General features: G+C 38.4%; 1 protein-coding gene across 2 annotated transcripts in view; it reads right to left on the minus strand.

The window, feature by feature from the left end:
• Positions 1-17933: 17933 nt before the first annotated feature.
• The window catches only part of LOC150078099 (B-cell receptor-associated protein 31-like), an 88385-nt gene continuing 86474 nt past the window's right edge, over positions 17934-19844 (minus strand). For both annotated transcript variants that reach the window (XM_090384631.1, XM_090384632.1), the window contains exon 8: positions 17934-18125. In XM_090384631.1, coding sequence (XP_090240757.1) covers positions 18075-18125 — 51 coding nt within the window. In that variant the 3' untranslated portion in view covers positions 17934-18074. The remainder of the gene's footprint in view (positions 18126-19844) is intronic.

Below are 19844 nucleotides of genomic sequence, written 5' to 3' on the forward strand. Positions count from 1 at the left end.
CAAACCCAGGGTCCTGAGCTGGATATTATCATTCTTCTCTTTCTTGGTCATTCCTCTCTCTCTCTCTCTCTCTCAGGGGATAACGCGGGATTGTTTTTTATTTTTTTTGGCTGGTGCAGCATAAGCTTCAGGCTTCCTTGTACCATATGACTAATAATAATAATAATTTATAAACAATGGTGCAACTAAAAGTTGTAGGCCCTCTAGCGAGATTTCAGAAAAGCTCTCAAGCCATCTTAATCGACCAGGCCCTTTTCCCTGCGTGGCGGAACTAGCAGAAATTTTGACTGTCGTATTAGGTTTTATGGGGGGAACCAAATTTTGACAAAATACTAGTAACGGTTGTGCCAAGAGTTAATTATTATTATTAAGGCACATTAGCGCCTTAATAATAATAATTCATGATTTATAACGAAATAAGTCAATCTATCGATATGAAAATTTGTTGCAAATATTCCAAAAATATTCTAAATAAGCACTGAAATTTTAAATTGGATCAGAGCTCCAGATTTCTTCTTCTTTGGTCCTTAGCTGGCAGCTGGTGGAGGCGGTTGGCCACGCAACCAGTATGCTGTTGTAGGTGCCGCAGGGTTTCGGACTTGCTCTGTGATGTTCTTCCATACCTTACGATCAATGGCGTCAGTCTTGGCCTGGTTAAGGTCGAGACGTCGGCTCTTCAAGTCATTTTCCACTTGCTTGGCCCACGTTTTCCTAGGCGCGGTCCGTTGGATGCTCCATTGGGTGGGTCGTTGTCTCCAAAGGAGTCTGGATGGTATTCTGTTCGTGCCCATTCTACATACGTGGCCAAACCATCTAAGCCTTCGCTTCTGGATTTGGTCGGCAATGGTTGGTTGCTGTTGGCATCTGGCGCGGATGGTATCATTAGTGATGCGGTCGCGAAGAGAGATGCCCAAGATCTGCCGCAGGCATCGCATTTGGAATACCTCAAGTTTGTTCAAATCTAACTTGAGACAAATCCATGTTTCCGATCCGTAAAGAAGAATGGGCAGGATCAAAGTCCGGAAGAGTCGGATTTTAGTCTTTGTGGAAATGTTGGTCCTCTTCCACAGACACCATTTGAGCGAGGCGAACGCAGTGGCCGCCTGTCCAATTCTGCTGTGGATTTCCATGGTGGATGCAACTTTCTTCTCCTGGACCAGCGACCCAAGGTATTTAAAGTCCTGCACTTGCTCGATCTGGACGCCTTCGAGATTTACCATAATTTATATCAAGATATAAATTTACCATAATATTTCTGTAGGGAAAACTTTGGAGGGATTGCCATGAAATCGGGACTGAACTCAGAACCATCCCAGGGGCCAACAGAATATAAAATATGGTAGCAATCCGTATTTACCTTGTCGATTAATGCGAAACCATACTTTCATTTATGCCGATTTGGGGGGGGGGAGGAAACGAGGATTGAAATCTTAACTAGCCTGAAACTTTCCCCAGCAAAACATAAGTTGAAAATACGGCCTCGATCCCACTTTTCCTTCTAGACTAATACGTAAAATATACTTTCATTATACGAATAGATTTCTGTAGTCGGGAAAAAGGGGTAGGGAAGTCTATGATTGATCTTACAAGCCTTCCAAGGACCGACGAAAAGCACGCTGAATATGTGATATCCATTGAACTTTTTCTTATTAAATAATGTCTTAACATCCGATAACACCGGGGCTCACATCTGGTGAGTATGGGCTTGGCACACCCAGGGTCCTGAGCTGGATATCATCATTCTTCATTTTCTTGGTGATTCCCTTCTACTTTTGACTCTCTCTCTCTCTCTCTCTCTCTCTCTCTCTCTCTCTCAGGGTAACTTGGGAATTTTTTTTTCCTGGTGCAGCATAAGCCTCAGGCTTCCTTGCACCATATGGCTGCTATTAATAATAATAATAATAATAATAACAACACTTCCATTCCATGTCAATTAATGTATGCAGTGCGTTATATATCAGGTGCATTCTATTTTATTTTTTATTATTAAAATAGTTTTTTTTTCTTTTTCTATGATTAATAGAAATAAAAAGTAAATATAGTTATCTTTTATTAATTAATTACTAAGATTTCAGTAACTGAAATAACCTTAGAGAATACTTAATAAACATTAATATGGATAAAAGGGGACGTTATCAGGATTGGTTTATTTGTTTAATTTTTAATCCTATTATTGATTTATTTAATCCTACTATCGTATTGGGGGATGCTGTTGTTTTAGAATGACAGATATTTCTGATCTTCCTAACACTAGATTCACCGTGTGAATCTAATGTTAGGAAGATCAGAAATAAACCTGTGTATCCAAGCTTAGAAATAAGAAAATGAATTATTTACATCTGTTTATTGGGGCAATGAGATTCAGGGAAAACGTGTACGTTTTCATAAATGCTGGACGGCACAATCCGTCATTCATATCAATATTTGATATTTTTATTCTTGATGGACCCAGTCGTTAGCATCATTTTGAATATTTAAACTGTACCTTAACTACGAATATATGAAAACCAGGGAAGAACTTAAGGAACTTAGAAATGTAAAAACTGTATTGTATTATTTGTGATAAAAAATATTTATAGAACTGCCCAAATATTTAATACCTACATAAATTTCATTCGGAATGCACGTTCAGGAGCTCTTGAACATGCTCGTGAATGATAATTCACGCAATATGTCAGTAGAGCTGGAACTAATTCGATTTCCATGATCTATTTCGAAAATGATTTATTTTTTTCACATTACATACTGTTTATAACTTCAAGAAAAACTTAGAGCATAGTTCGTAGTTCAGGGACATTTTTAGGGTCGAGACGAAAATGTATAGGGGGGAGGGGGGTTTATGACAATCTCTCAATATTAGCAAACTGCATCAAGGAGTATATCGCCCACATCTTCACTTTGAATTTAATTAATTCTGGCCATACACCACTGAATATTGGTTATATGACATCGCCGTTTTCTTGCATATAAAAATAAAGGCAACACTTAAATATAATTTAAAAAATAAGTTAATATGAAAAGGAAAACGCCTCACATTTTATTTGATGGGGATCAGAATTCAGAAGACAAAAAGTACTGTGTGTGTATTATCTTCACTTGGACCGTTGGGAGAATAAGATAACAGGCGTAGATGAGTGTGTGCTAATGTCAAAATAACTAAGACTATGTGGCGATAGTATGTAAATTGCGTGTATTCTGTGGTTGATTTGCCCAGTTGCTGAACGACAAACTTCAAGGGAAGAAAACCATGTAATTCTCCCCTAAGGTTGATTTATCTCGGCCTCGTTATGAAAACAGTCCATAAAAATTCCTTGTGTCATTCAATTGATTCGAACCCGCGCATTTTTTCAACAGTGTGGAGGACAGCGATAGCTAACCACAAGGACGTTGCACTGACGGTACATAGAAATATCTTAACCCCAGGGGCTCAACATCTGGTGAGTATGGGCTTGGCTTACCCAGGGTCCTGAGCTGGATATCATTATTCTTCTCTTCCTTGGTGGTTCCCTTCTACCTCTCTCAGGGTAACTCAGAAATTTTTTTTTTTTTTGCTGGTGCAGCAAAACCACTTGTGTCCACCCTCCCTTTCCTGTTATCATTCTCGTCAGTCATTAGTTCTTACACTGGGATGCAACGATTAATTACATATTACTGGAACTTCTAATGAAGAATGAATACTTTAATACAGTATTTGTCAAACTTTTGGGAGAATCGTAACAACTGAAACTGTCAGAGCAATTTTAAAAAGTAAAATTACACTAGCCAACAAAATATTTTTTTGTCATACCTCCGCAATGAAAATATGATTCTGGAGGAAATAAAAGCGCTGATTCCGAAATTCGCCATAAAAAGTCTATCACGTCTACATCAAAAGATGTACCAACGTTTAATGTAAAAAAATAAAGGGATATATACCTATAATTCAAGTTTGTAATACAACAAAAAATATTATACGTTCTCCATAACTCATTTAACGTCGGAAAAAATATCATAAATCACAGCTAAACAGTTATATTTCAATAATATATATTCAGTTTACCTGTAATTGTCCTTAAAATGTTTGGTAATAAGGAATTTTCTCTTGTATTTCTGCTTAATCTCCCTCACAAGGAACCAGCAGTAATCCCCCATCATTACAGGATCCAAGCGACCTTGGTACCGCTTTTTCATTGTGGAAATATCTTTATAAAACTTCTCCCCTTGTTCATCACTCACATCTCCCATATTTTGGGGAAAAATTCGAAATGGGAATGAAGAAAATGAATTTTCAACGACATTCGACAATTCCATGTTTTTGTGCACTCGAGTAAATTAGACACCAACATTTCATAGTTTTCTTCTTTCCTATTACCCAAAAAACCATGTTCTACCGCCTTAAATGATCGCCAAGCTTCTTTAACTGGGTTTCAGACACATCATCTTTCAGGGGTTTCCTAATTTGTGGTCCTACGAAAATTCCTTCCTTAAGTTTGGCATATGTTAAATCAGGAAACACGCTTCTCAAATATGCAAATCCGTTACCTTCTTTATCTAGTCCCTTCACGAAATTTTTCGTCAATCGAAGTTTGATGTGCAGGGGTGGAAGAAGAACCTTGTTGGACTGAACTAAGGATTATATTTTACATTACATTGTCCTGGTATGAACTTGTCCCGCTTGCCCCAATATTGCACAACATAATGTTCTTCTGTCGTACGGCTGTCCCACAAACACAAAAAACAACAATATTTTGTGAACCATCCCCCTGCAAACCATAAAATCACTGCATATATTCCAACCATAATCCTGGTATTTTATAGCATGTAGAACCTTAGACATGCTTTCATGACTTTCTTTCAGTCCAACTGAATGAAGCACAGGAACTGAAGGAAATTCGTTGCCATTATGAAGCAAAACTGCTTTCAAACTTAATTTTGAGGCATCTATGAATAAACGCCATTCATCTGACTTATGCACGACACCTAGTTCTTTCAGAAATCCAATAATGTCTCTGCAAAAGCATATACTGTCCTCCGTATCAAAATATTTCGAAAACTTTTCATGTCTTTTTCGAAACATCGAAATCTTTGCTCCTTACTGCGAGTATATTCCACTGCTGTAAACTATAACCTTACAGTTCAACTTGTTCTTTCTGCAAATTTAAGTCTCGAACCAAATCATTCAACTGATCAAACCATTACAACATTGAGAACATGTCAAACGTTACTCCCTCTATATTTAATAACTGTGAAGTGATGTGAAAGTATTATGGTGATTTTCGAAATTTGCGCATAAAAATTGGTTAAAAACAGCATTTAAGTTCTTGTAGGTAAAAATCGTGTTGGCTACTGTTATCAACCGAATATATTTTGCCAGTCGAAGAGAGCAAATGTGTTTTAAGTTTGATCAGGCAGATTAACTAAAGGGAATTAAGATCAGGTGTCTGGTAGACAACATTTTTGTTTAAAATTTGTTTAAATTTAATTTCTAATTTTTAAATCTTATTTCAGTAATTCTGTGAAATTAATTTCACAAAATATTATAGAAATTTTGTAGAATATTATAGATACTTTTTCATATAAAAATTATACGAAAGTTCAAGTCTTGAAGTTTTTATATAATAATTTCATCCATTTAAATCTGATTTTTCTTTTGGTTGTATTTATATTTTGTATTTTATCAACTTCTCTTTTATTTGCAGATATTGAATGATCCCAAATGGAGACAATTGAAGAAAAAGTTAACTGTGTGCTTTGGGTTGCAGAGTTTAAATCAATAATAGCTGTGAGAAGAAAGTTCACTACTCATTTCAAAAAAGATGCACCTCATAAAAAGTCAATAAGAAACTGGTTCAGTTAATGACAAACCACGATCTGGGAGACCCCGAATCAGTCAACAGTGATGGCGGCCATATTGAAGTGTGATAATTAAAAACTGCATTAAGAATAAAGGAGGATGATTCAGGAGGAATAGCAAAAATTTTGGGAGGTTATAGTATCGATTATTCTGAGTAAAAAAGTTCATATGAGCATGTGTCCAATCCTCAATGGATACGGAGATACAGCTGTTTGAAACTGGGGTGCACAAAGCCATTATGAGAGGTATTAAAGAACGATAAATGACTTACTGTTTGTATTTATTAACTTTTTGAATGATACAAAACACAAATAATTGACAAATTTTTTACAGTTCACAATAAATGTTTGAAAATCCCACCGCCAACCCCAATGCACTTTGCAGCTCTTGTGGTAATATGACGCGTTGTTCTTCTGAGGTCGTCTTGACATTCTTTTATGAGGGCAGCAGTATCCAAAATGCAAGCGAGCAATTCGTCTCTTGTATTCACCTTTTCTTTGTATACTGCGCTTCATCCATTCCCACAAATAAAAATCTAACGGAGTGAGGTCTGGAGACCATGATGGCCAATGAACGGGACCACAACGGCCGATCCATCGTTCAGGGAAAGTTCGATTTAGATATTGTATCATCAGATGGGCATAAAGTGCAGAGGCTCCGTCATGCTGAAAGTACATACCAATCATTGTAGCCAAGGGAACATCCCCAATAGTAGCGGAAGTTCATTTTGCAGAAATTCTAGGTAAATGGGCCCTGTAAGACGATTTCGTAACACAATATGTCGAATCAACTGATACCAAACCACAGAGAAGCGATGTTGAAAATTTGTTTCTACAGTGGCATGTGGATTTTCGTCTGACCACCTATGAGAGTTGCGGGTGTTGTTGATACGGTCACGGGTGAAAGTAACCTCATCGCTGAACAGTATTAATGGAATGAATCGCCGATTAGCATTTACCCACGGTTGGACAAAATTCCTATCGCTGGGCGTCGTCTCCTGGTTGAAGGTGCTACACCCGCTGTTTGTGAAATGGATGCAAGCCGTGCTCACGTAATGTTCGGCATACTCTTGTCTGTGGAACACCGATACGCGTAGAAATGTAGAAATTCTCCGTGTGCTAATAGTAAGACTATCTTCTACCGACTGAAGAACGTGTTCTATTTCATCCACATTTTGTTCATTTTCAAATTCAAAAGAAATATGAGCACTATCAACTGTACCAGTCTCACGCAGTTTGGTGTAAACGCTCTTGAATCCGGTATTCTGGGGTTAGGAAACCTTCGACGGTATTCTCTACAAGCAACAGTAGCACTTCCACCACAAAAATCATAGGCAAACACCATATCGGCATATTCAGCATGTGTGAAGATGTTCTTAACAACACTTCTAACACCAAACAGCATCAGGTTACAATTGCTTCTTGGTCACATCTGATTCAGGGAGCTGTCCGCGCGTTTCAAACAGCTGTATCTCCGTATCCATTAGGAATTGGATACATGTTTATATGAACATTTTTACTCAGAATAATCGATACTATAACCTCCCAAAATATTTACTATTCCTCCTGAATCATCCTGTGTATATGGGGAAGGAGTGGGGGTTAATAATGCCCATCGCAGGACATTTCGATAAAATGTTCGTTGGAATGCCCACTGAAATAATTGAAAGCAGGACGAAGAAATATTTATTGCAGCTGAACAACTTTAAATTTATCAAAGGGAAAAAAAAGTTAAAGTGGAAAAGTATTCAGAAGTTATATACACTGTCCTACCATTAATATCCTGAGACCTGCCTTTAGACAAAAAAAAAAGAGCTTTTATCATGTCATTTAATAATTTGTGTTGAAACCTTTAGCTTTTATGACGACCTTCAGTCTTTGCGTCATACTCTCAACCAGTTTTTTTTTAAAATGTCAAGTGATATGTTCCTCCATTCAGCCTTTAACGCAGCCACCAGTTCGGTCTTGTTCCTTGGGCTATCTCGACATGCACGTACCCGACGATCCAATACATCCCAAAGATGCTCGATAGGGCTCAGATCAGTACTCTGGGCTGGTCAACCCAACTTTTCCACACCCATGTCCTCAAACCACTCTGTTACTACCCAAGCAGTATGGCATGGCCCACTGTCTTGCTGGTACAGGTATGGGCGTCCCCGAAGTATTCCCATAACGTTGGAAGTGCATAATTGTCCAGTCTGTCTTGGTACTGCACAGCATTCATGGTTTTGTCGATAACGACTAATGGGCCCAAGCCAAACCATGAAAATTTTTTTATCAGAGTTGCCCGCACTTGTAGGCAGAGAGAATTTGTTTTGTAGACGATATTTATTTTACCAAAGATGGTGCAACGATTTTTACCAGTATCATTTAGGATACCTTGAGAGGTCAGAAAAACTGTTAGTTAGGGAGGGAGAAGGGTTATAGGTTTCACTTAAATATATCTCAAAAAAATTGAAGGCCAAAAAAACAAACAAACTCTGCTTTGTCTGTGCCCGCCCGCATTGACAAAGCAGAGGCATCAGTACATCGTGTCTGTAACAGCACACTGTTTGATTGGTTTGTCTATTTTTCTCGACAACTTGCCCTTTCTAAGTTTTGAGGGAATAAAGCCATGTGCCCAAGAAATCTTGGTCAATATTGTGAAAAAAAGTCAATAAAAGTTGCCACGTTGAGATGGACCTGAAACCCAGATCTTTCACACACAGTTTTCCTAAACAGGTATCCAGAATAATTACGACAGTCCTAATAAACCTGAAACCATCTAGGTCTGAGAAAAACAAAAGAACATTCCCTTGTACTTGAGTCAATGTTTCCGCTTAAGGAAGTGCTAAGGTGCACTAACATATTATGTACGAGGACCTTCCCTTGTGGTACAGGAAAAAAGTTTGCAATCCCGTGGACATCCTTTTCAGGTTTTCCTTAAACCTGAATCACAAATTGACTAAGGCTATACCACTATGGCACTTATATAGTATGACGTTATTACTAAATATACACCACTTGGTCACTTTATCAGGACCATGGAGGTTTGAGCTAAATGCAACAACGTAAACTGAAGAGGGCAGGATTTGAGTGACATTTACAGGAAAGCACTATAAATGTCTACCCTAACTAGTGCCCAAATTAGTTTAATGACAATGAGCAATGGACAAAACCTCATGAACATCCAAAGAGGAATGATTGTTGTTGTACATTTAGCAGATGAGAGCTGGAGGAAAGACTGCTTCACCGGTTGAATGTTCAAAGACCAGTGTCACTCGAGTCCTCACGAATGAATAAAACAAGCCTAAAAAAACATATGCAAACAGGAAACTATGACCAAAAATGTAACGGTTTATCAAGAGAGAGATGTGCTCAATATCTGGAGAAAATTATCAAGTGTAATTGTCACCAAACTAAAAAAGAATAATTAACCTCTGTATTTAATGCAAGAACATCATAAAGCATCCATACTTGCACTGCACAAAGAATACTAGATAAGAGACCAAATAAGTCTCGAGTACATGTCCTGTACTTATTAGCAATAAAGAATTTATTTATTTATTTATCTCTCAAATGGAAAACATGGCTGCATTGTTGCAGGAATGCACAGGAGCTGGAGGCATGCTATGCAATCTTATGAATCCTGATTTATGCTTTTCAGGCACTGATGGATGTGCCCTTATGTAGAAGGTGTAATGGTGTGGGCACATTTTAGTGGCATACCTATAGTGATCTCATATAGGCCACCTTGAATACGAGATCATATCCAAACATTACTGCAGCTCAGTTATTGCATGATGCATGTTCATCCCTAGGAACAAGAATATTTTCAGCATGACAAAGCAACCATGCACTGCACCAAATAAGTGAGAGAGTAGTATGAGGAACAGACTTCAAGCACGTACCCTGGCCAGGCCAATTCTAAGATCTCACTGAGCACCTTATCTTTTGATAATAAGATCAGTATCTTGTTACATGAATGGTCCAATATACTTTTATCATTTTTCAACACACTTAACTGATTATAAACAGCAGTATACTTTTCCTTCTGGGTTACTGTTGTTGTTGGAGTGAGGTTTAATGGCGCAAGAGCTACCATGGCCAAATTTCGCCTGTTACTCTGGTCTAGAACTGACTGTATAGGTTATACGAAATAGGCTTAGATGTGACTGTAAACTTTGATCATTTTCAGGTAATTAAAAAGTTCTGAGAAATTGCTGTCATCTCCAAGTATATGGGTTAGTTGAAGAGGTTTTTGTAAGTTAAGCTGTGATTTAAAACATGTAATTCTAGCTGAATGATAATGTGCACGCTCAATTAGAATATGCTTAACGGTAAGGAGCTACAGTGTAAGCAAAGTGGGGGATCTTCTCCTAGCAGTAAAAAGATGTGCGTTAGATGTGTATGTCCAATTCGTGCTTTTGCAAGCACAACCTCATCGTACTTGTTTAATCTGAAACTGGATCTCCACAACTGTGGATTCTGTTTTATCTAAAGAAGCTTGTTTCCTGTCTGGGTATGCCACATTTCAGACCACACCTCAGTACATATTCGTCGTATGATTGGTTTGAAATCACAGTAAGGAACTAAGATAGAATCAAAGCAAGCAGGGCGCTTTGCTGCTTCGTCTGTTTCCTGGATTTCCAACGTGGCTGGGTATCCAGCAGAATTTAACAGTCAGCTTATTTTTAAAGAGTTGACATAACTGTGATCTGATTTGTGTGAGAAGTGGATGGGAGTTATATGATTTATTCTGTAAGGCACTCACTGCACTTAAAGAGTCTGTATATATTACGACTTGGGTATTTAATAGGTCATTAAGGAGATTCAAAGCCATTTTTATTGCATAGAGTTCAGCTATAAAAACACTGCATTCAATCGGTAACTGGACAGAGACATTGGATGTAGGATCACTGCAGCTCCTACGGATATGTCAGTTTTTTGAGCCGTCTGTATATACATGAAGACTGTAAGCATTAGCCAATGCATGAGCCTCATGTAACTGTCTAAGATTTTGATTCGATAGGGAGTATTTTCCCCACTGAAGAAAGAAGTTATCGCACAGAGGTATATACACCGATGGGCCAAAACATTATGACCAGTGAGTCGTTATGCAAATCGAAGCAACTGCAGGTGAACTACGGCGCGTGCGAGGATCAGGACACGGTATAAAAAACACCCGATATTGAGTTCCGTTAATCAGTGTTACTCTTGTTCTTAAGATGAGAAAGACAGCGGACTTAAGCGAGTTTGACAAAGGCCGAATTATAATGGTCAAACGACTGGGTCGGTCAGAGCATATCCAAACTATTATTTTTTTAGGCCACCCGAATAATTAAATTCATCTGCCATGCTGTGTGTCTTATGAGTGTTAATTGCGTGCGTTCTATGGTCGATTTGTCTGTTTTGCTGGACGAAAAATTTGGGTTTCTGGGGGGTAAAACCTTGCTATCTATGCCTGAGACCAAATAACTAAGCCACGGAGTGAAAAGAGCCCATTAAAGTTCCTCCGGTCATCGACCGGATTCGAACCCGGTTCTTTTCCACCCGGTGTGGGGAGGACGGTGACACTACCACTGTGCTACACATGTAGACAAGTCAGAGCATATCCCAAACGGCATGGCTGGTGGGATGATCACGGTCAGCCGTGGTCAGTAACTACAGAAAGTGGTCTGAGGACGGAAAACGCACGAACCGCCAGCGAGGTGTTGGACGACTACGGCTCATCGATGCTCGAGGTGAGCAAAGGATCTTTGGGTGGTAAGTGGCAACAGATGGACGACTGTGGCACAACTCGCCAGTAATTGTAATGCTGGTGATGCGAATAATGTGTCACAACACACAGTAAAACGAACCCTGCTGAAAATAGGGCTGCATAGCCGCATGCCGCTCTGAGTGCCCATGCTAACCACTGTTCACCAGTGAAAGCGTCTACAATGGGCACGCGAGCATCGAAACTGCAGCTCGAGTAATTGGTCCGATGAATCACGTTTCCTGTTGCACCATGTGGACGGCCGGGGATGTGTGCTTCTTTTAAATGGGGAAGTGATGGCGCCTGGATGCACCGTGGGACAAAAACAAGCCGATGGTAGAGGTGTCATGCTTTGAGCAATGTTCTACTCGGATACCCTGGGTTCAGTCATCCATTTGCCATGCAATCTGACGTCTACCACCTACCTAAACAATGCAGGAAACTCCAGGCTCTGCTCAGGCAACCCAACACACACACACACACACACACACACACACACACACACACACACACACACACCTAAACATCGTTGCTGACCAGCCTTTTTTTACACCCTTTCATGGCAACGGTCTTCCCCTCTGGTGGTGCCATCTTTCAGCAGGATAATGCACCATTCCACACCACCCGGATTGTTCGAGACTGGTTTGCGGAACATGAGGAAGACTTCCAGGTATTGCCCTGGCTTCCAAATTCCCCGGACATCAATCCCATCGAGCATCTGTGGTTTGTGTTGGAACAGCAACTCCGATCTGCAGAGTCTCAACCACGGACCTTACAGGAGTTAAAATGATCTTTTGGTTGCATGTTGGTACCAGATACCACAAAACACATTTAGAAATCTTGTAGCGTCCATGCCTCGCCAGGTACCAGCTGTTTTGGTTGCACGTGGAGAACCAACATCATATTAGGTAGGTGGTCATCATTTTTTAGCTCATTGTGTACATTGCCCATGGTGCTTGCATTGCATCTGCACTATGAGATATACACTGTGTTGCCACTTTATTAGGTACACCTACCTAGTAGCGTGTTGAGCCTCCTTTAGCCTTCAAAACAGCCTGAATTCGTCTGGGCATGGATTGAACATGCTGAAAACGTTGTGCATGAATGGAGTACCATGCAGACATGAGTGTGTCACGCAGTTCCTTGAGATTCGACGGAGGTGTAGGCCTGCAGCGAAACAGCCCTTTCCAGCTCATCTCAAAGATGTTCAATAGGATTGAGATCCAGGGACCGAGCGGGCCACTGCAGCAAAGAAAAGCCATTGTCATGTTCCTGGAACTATTCCATAGTGATTTGGGCTTTGTGCACCGGCGCATTATCCTACTGGAAGTAACTATCTGACTGAGGATAAACTGTCAACATGAACGGATGCACTTGGTCAGGAGCGATATTTATGTACGATGTCGCAATCAGACGTGAATCTATGGGTATCAATGGACCCAACGTGTGCCAAGAAAACATTCGCCACACCATAACACTGCCGCCGCCACCTTGCACAGTAGTTGTCAGACATGCCGGGTCCATGGATTCACGTTGTTTTCGCCAAATTCTGAGCCTTCCATCGGAATGATGCACCAAGAACTTCGACTCGTCAGACCAAGCAACTGTTTACCAATCCTCGATAGTCCAGTGCTGGGGTTGCTGTGCCCACAGGAAGCATGCTCTCTTGTTCTTCATTGTAACAAAGGTACGCGATGTGGCCGTCGGCTTTTGTAGCCCATTCGCGACAAAATGCGACTAGTGGTCCATTGAGATATTTTGTTCTGCTCACCAAGGTTGTATTCTGACGTGATGTGCGACATTGTGGCCAGTCTGTTTGCTTGAAGAATTCTAGCCATCCTCCTCTGACCTCTCTCATCAACAAACCATTTTCTTCCACAGGAGTGCCGTTAAGAGGATGTTTTCTGTTCATTGCACTATTCTCGGTAAACCCTTGAAACTGTGGTGCGTGAAAAGTTCAGGAGAACTGCCGTTTCAGAGATGCTTTGTCCAGCATGTCTTGCACCTACTACCATGCTACATTCGAAGTCCGTTAGATCACTCCTTTTCCCCATTCTTGCTACGGTTTGTACGTTTAACTGATATTAGAAAGGTTGTTCTGCTGCATTTATATCCACAACTGTGGTCATGTGAATTGTAACGTTGTGGGAAAAAAAAACATTTGTGTGCACAGTACGGGTGTACCTAATAAAGTGGCAGCACAGTGTATTTCCAAGATGTTCCAGCATTGCATTAGCTCCTGTAGCACGATTCCAGCACATTTCTTTTCATTGGGTTTATTTTTATATATAAGTTTGCCCATTGAAGTTCAAAGAGATATGTCCAGATGGGGTGATAATGGATGCTACGTAATTGGTTCCATTGCTAAGAAGCAATACTTTTCTTCTAAGATGTAGTGTTGGTTCATTGGCATCTATATACAGACTTTGCACTGGGAATGTCTTAAAGGCTCCTAAAGCAAACTGAGAGCATCATGCTGCACTGGATTGAGCCAAGCCAATGCTGTCTTCAGTGCAAAATCTTAAACTGGAGCTCCATAATCTAGACGAGATCTTATCAAGGTTCTTATCAACGTTCGGTATAGATGTAAAAGTGTGAAGCGATCGCCTCCCAATGCCGTAGATGAGATAACTTTAAGGATATTCGTTTTTTTTCATGCACTGAATCGTATTTGCATTATATGGGCCTGAAAGTTGTTTAGTTTAGAGTACTAGGTCCAAGAACTGGGTATTTTTGCTAAGTACTATTGGTTGAGTTCCTAACCTTGGCTCAGTATCTGACGTTTTTTCCAAAAGTGGATAGCAGTTGTTTTTGTTGCAGAGAGGCGACAGTCATTGTCAGATGCCCATGATCTTATTTATTGAGAGCTGCAATTGACGCTCGATAGAGCGCATATTTTGTGAATGGTAGGACATTGCAAGGTCCTCTGCATATAGATGTGTCGACATTAGCCGGAATATTGTGTAGCATTGTTTAGACTAACTTCAAGGCGTGTCGCACTAAGAACTATCCTTGTGGGACGCCGCCTTCTTGGACAACTGTTTGGGACAATGAATTGCAGTAATGCCCCTGAAAGGTTCTATTTTGGAAAAAGCTCTGTATGATTAATGATAACTGCCCCGTAGTCCTGTTGCATAGAGATTTTGAAGAATGCCATAGCGCCAGGTTGTATCAAAGGCTTTTTCAATGTCCAGGAGGACCATGAGATCTCCTTTACAGATAAAAGCATTCCTTATGTTGGATTCTGCCTTGATCGCAAGATCTATAGTTGACCAATTTTTTCTAAAGCCGTACTGGTTCTTGCTTATTACCGAATGAGATTCTAGGTACCACACTAACCGAGCATGAATCATTTTTTCTAATTATATTTTTTTTCTGTCTTACCAAGGCAACTGCTAAGAGATATTCGCCGATAGTTTCATGGATCTGACTCATCCTTTCCAGGTTTAGGAAAGGCTAGAACTAGTGAGTGGCCCCAGAAACGAGGGAAGTAACATTCTGAGAATATCCAGTTGGAAAATATCAGTAGTGAATTCAGTGCTTTCTTTTTTAGGTTTTTAAGCATCATATAGTATATTCCATCAGGTCCTGGTGCACTATTACCTGACCAATTTAGGGAGCACTCCAATTCAATTAATATAAATGGTCGGTTTTTTTTTTTTTGTTTTTTTTGTTTTAGTTGGTTGTTGGCACATTGGCTTCTGTGGGCACAATGCACCTCCCAAGGTTTTTGCAGTACTCTGAGTCCAAGGCGGGATTCAAACCCACGACCTTTGGGTTGCCAGGCAGGCACTTTACCCACCCGGCTAGCCCGGTCGGCAAGTAAATGGTCGGTTATATGGAAGAGATGCCATTGTATGGAAGTTCGGCTTATACTTTTCTGCATTGGCTTTTACCTTTTTAAAGGCGGGCTCATATGCTGACTTGGAAGAGTTTTCAGAAAAGCATTCTGACAGGACATTTGCAATTTCCACTGGAGAGGAGAAGTCTTTACCCTTCCAACTTATAATGGGCATTGATTACAGGAGGGATTTACCATTCAGCTTTTTGATTTTGTTCCAGATTTTTCTAGTCTGCATTTTTAGTAATAGCTGAAGCGAACAGTATCCGTCTTTTTTCTCCCATTTTCTGCACTTGAGTTTCTTAAAGTTAATCAGGTTGTCAGTTGTTGTGTACTTCCAAAAGATTCCAAGCTTTATTCTGTTCCTTTTTGCCATCAAGGCATGCACATACTACCAGATATTGGCATGTCTGAGGACCAGCTGTAGTTCTGGTTATAGCACAGGTTGCAGCTTTTATCGGTGTAGTAATGTGGTCAGTAACATCATCTATAAGCTGACTTTTGATGATTTGATCATCAAAGGAAGTTTCATCGGTGAACTTGTTTCAATCTGCATTGGTAAATTTCCATTTTATGCGAGTGACTATATGCGAGGTTCCATGTGTTTGCAATTTGCAAATAGTCGGGAAATGGTCACTGTTCAGTGGATTATTTGAAAAACCACTGAATGACGGGGAACATATTGATAAATCTATAGCAGTAGCTGTTGCAGTGGGAAATTGGATATAAGTGTCAGCACCAGTGTTTAACAAGGCGAGATTCTGGTTGCCAAGAACTGTTTCAATTTTTTCTCTTTTATCTATCTGGGGAGCTCCCCACATAGGATGATGCCCGTTAAAATCTCCAAGCAGAATAAAAGATGGAAGCTGTTTTATAAGGCCCTCCAGTTCTTTCACAGTGAATTCTTTGTTTGGCAAAAGATACGATACACAGAGACTACAGTTAACATAAAATTCAAAACAATACATACCGCTACAGCCTCTAATGTGGCCTGCAGAGGGATCTTTTTTGTAGGAACTTTGTTGTCAACAACTATGGCTACACCTCATGTTGAATTAGTATTGTTTCTGTCTTGTTGATAGACAGTATAGTTTTTAATCACTGGAGTCACCTGTGGGGTTAGATTGGTTTCCTGAAGGCAGAAGCTTATTGGACTATACCGTTTTGTTACATCTCATATTGTGAATGCCTTCAACAGGTTGCCTGTTGAAGGCATTCACAATATGAGATGTAACAAAAATTATGCCATTTCACCTACTTTGGTGATTTACTACAAACTAAAATGCTTTGCATTAACTTGCTCATGTAGTAAATTTCCTGTAGTCTTAAGGTTTTCAGCTCTAAACCCCTTTTTACTAAACATAATTAAAAAAATGGTAATAATCAAAATCACAGCAGTCTGAGAGAATGATATTGATATATATGGTGGATTCATACCAGTCTGAAATTGAAGTATGCATCCTAGCTAGTGAAGAAAGCATACTTATTTTTTAATAATTATACTTATTTTTGTACAGAAATTGGTATTAAAATGTATATATTTAAATAAAGTTTAAATGTTACATAACAAGTATTTTTGTTTTAATGTTTTACACAAAAACTTAAAGCGTTCACTCAGTAAAAAAAGATTAGTCAAAATTTAACGAAACACTTTTTGAAAAGACTGTCACTGGCATTCTGAAACTAACTCAGTTACTCTTCATACAAAACACACAGTACAGTTCATTTGCAGAAGGTCATACAAACACACAGTACAGTTCATTTGCAGAAGGGGGAGACAAGCAGTAAACAAATGCATAATTATCAACTGATTACTTTCCATAGATGTCTGGTAAAACATTGCTTGAGTTGACACTTGAACACACAGCAAGCTAATACACATATACTGGGATCATTTAAGAGTGTAGTCCAATAAAATTAGATGAAAGGCAAAAAAAAGGAAGAGGAAACCCCCCCCCCCAAAAAAAAAGACTATATAGATTATCTTTTATGATTCAATAAACTGAAATTGTGAATCTAATAAGAGAAGTGTATAATGCTGCAACATATAAAGGGTTTGGGTTTAAATTTTGATTCAATAAAGTGTCTAATTCAATTAACCAGTGATTCCTATAAGCAGAATCTACTGTACTAAATTTTACTGAATTGTTTTCTGCAGCTAAAAACTATGATAAAGTAAAATAAAAAAAAATTCTGCCATGTATGCTTGGAAATCGTTTAACATACCCATTGGGATACTGCACCACAATTTGGGAAACAGTGATCTACAGCATTTAAACTTGTGTTGCAAGATGCCACCACTAACTATCATATCGAAAAGCAATGGTGCATAGCAACATTATTTTATCACCTTTGAGAACATAAAACTGTCACTGTCATTTTAAAGATGGTGAACAAACTTTCCTTTTCATAAATCTGTTTTTCAGAAAATAGACAACAGGTTATTTGGAGAAGTGATTCATAAACATGCAGTAATTTAAAATAAATATTTTCTTAATCTATGCTGCAATCAATTATCAATACTAGACAACAAAACACAATTTTATTTATTCATGAAAAAATATACAATAATATGAATACATGTCATGAAAAACCAAAAGACAAGTAAATGTATTTCAAACAGTTAAGTGATTTGATTCATTCTTTACAATTTTTGATTCTTGGCTATTCTTCCTTTTTGTCAACTACTCTACCTTGGACTTTATCAAGTTCTGCCTGTAAAATAATTTAATAATTACAATAAAACATTAATATTTAAAGTAACAAAAAATACTTTTAATTAAAAAATTATCTATAAAGAAATTCTTTATAAACTTCCTTATTTTTTACAAAATTCATATTTTACTCATTTTAGTATATTATATTTAAAAAACCATACATTATACATTAAAAACTTGTATTTAAAGCAAATTTAAACAGAGTAATATATGGACTAATACCCCAGGACCATGCACACATCCAGCTGGTTTGGTAGCAGTGACTTAAAAGGGTTTACATCATGATTAGTAAAAGCACAGGAAATGTTTGACATGGTAAAATCAGGATAAGCGAGGCCATTAAGCATCGGAAAGTTGTTTTTATGCCTATACATCTATCACTGACTTTTGTTCTTATGCCCATAATGAATGTTTTCTAGTTGTTGGACCATTCTTCGTATACTATAGATATTGTTGTGCATAAAAACTGCAGCAGGGTTTCAGTACAGTTTTCGTCATATTTGCAATAGCACATCTGGCAGCATTAGTCCATTATCATGCTGAATTACAAATATACTATCCCTTGGCACCTAACTATCTGCTTCAAATAGCCTGGTACAAGTGTGTGACAGTCTCTGAAAGACTGTATAGTTGCATATATAATTTCAAGTAAACAATAACTGCCCACTTCCAAAACTGCTCAAATAAAACTGTCTATATTTAGAAAAGTACTGAAAGTTTCAGCTATTCAGCATGAACCAACAATAACATACAATAGTTATTTTGGAGAGCAATCTATCAGGTGTAATAACTGCCACTGGGTTAATGGCAATATTTTCAAATACGTTAATAAGGTTGCTCTATTTTCACTGTTCACAGAAAAGATGTAAAGGGCGAATACAATTTTCTGCAAATATACCAAGATGATTTGTTGTTTTGTGGCACATAGGCCATGATGCAACCAAGAAATAGGTTAACACATCAAAAAATATATAAACAAAACTGACAATGTACAGTAAAAACATACAAATAAAAATAAATAATATATTTTTTAATTTTTATGTTAATTATAACACAAATTGTTAGTCAGCACCTGAAATTCTGAATTATTAAAATAATAATTAAGACATTTTAACCCATCTGAAGCCTTATGCCTTAATTTCTCTCCTTTCAATAAATTGATATGCCACACACAATTACACGTAATGATATGCTATATGGTTATCATAGAAAAAATCCCCTTGGGCTCAGATAAGGCCATGGAGGACCCATTAAATCCTAATGCAGATCATGTAGCATTCAATTCCCCAACAAACAAATGATTGATATAATACCTGATGGTGTTCAAACAAGCATAGGATTGCATTTAAGATTAAACCTATACAGATTATAGATATAAAAAGTATGGAGAAAGGCCAGCAGTAATCTAACAAAAGCTATAGATAAATTTACCAATGAGATAAAACTAAAGCACTTCAAAAAACACACAAGTTTACCAGTATAACCCTAGTGATACCAACTACAGAACAAAGCAGAAGAGAAATCATGATAGAGCTGTTCAATCTTGCACTATTAATCAATCAATCATTTCACCAAAGTCTCCAAACAATGAACTTACTGTGTTTCAGCTAACCAAAAACATTTGGAGCAAAGCACTAAAAAATAATAAAAAATTTACTAAGTTTAATAAGAAAGAACATAATAGATGCATCAGAGCAAGTCCCTAAAGCCTTAAAAA

This window comes from Mastigoproctus giganteus, chromosome 11 (genome assembly GCF_048544385.1).
Source record: "Mastigoproctus giganteus isolate SK-2022 chromosome 11, ASM4854438v1, whole genome shotgun sequence".
NCBI lineage: Eukaryota > Metazoa > Arthropoda > Arachnida > Uropygi > Thelyphonidae > Mastigoproctus > Mastigoproctus giganteus.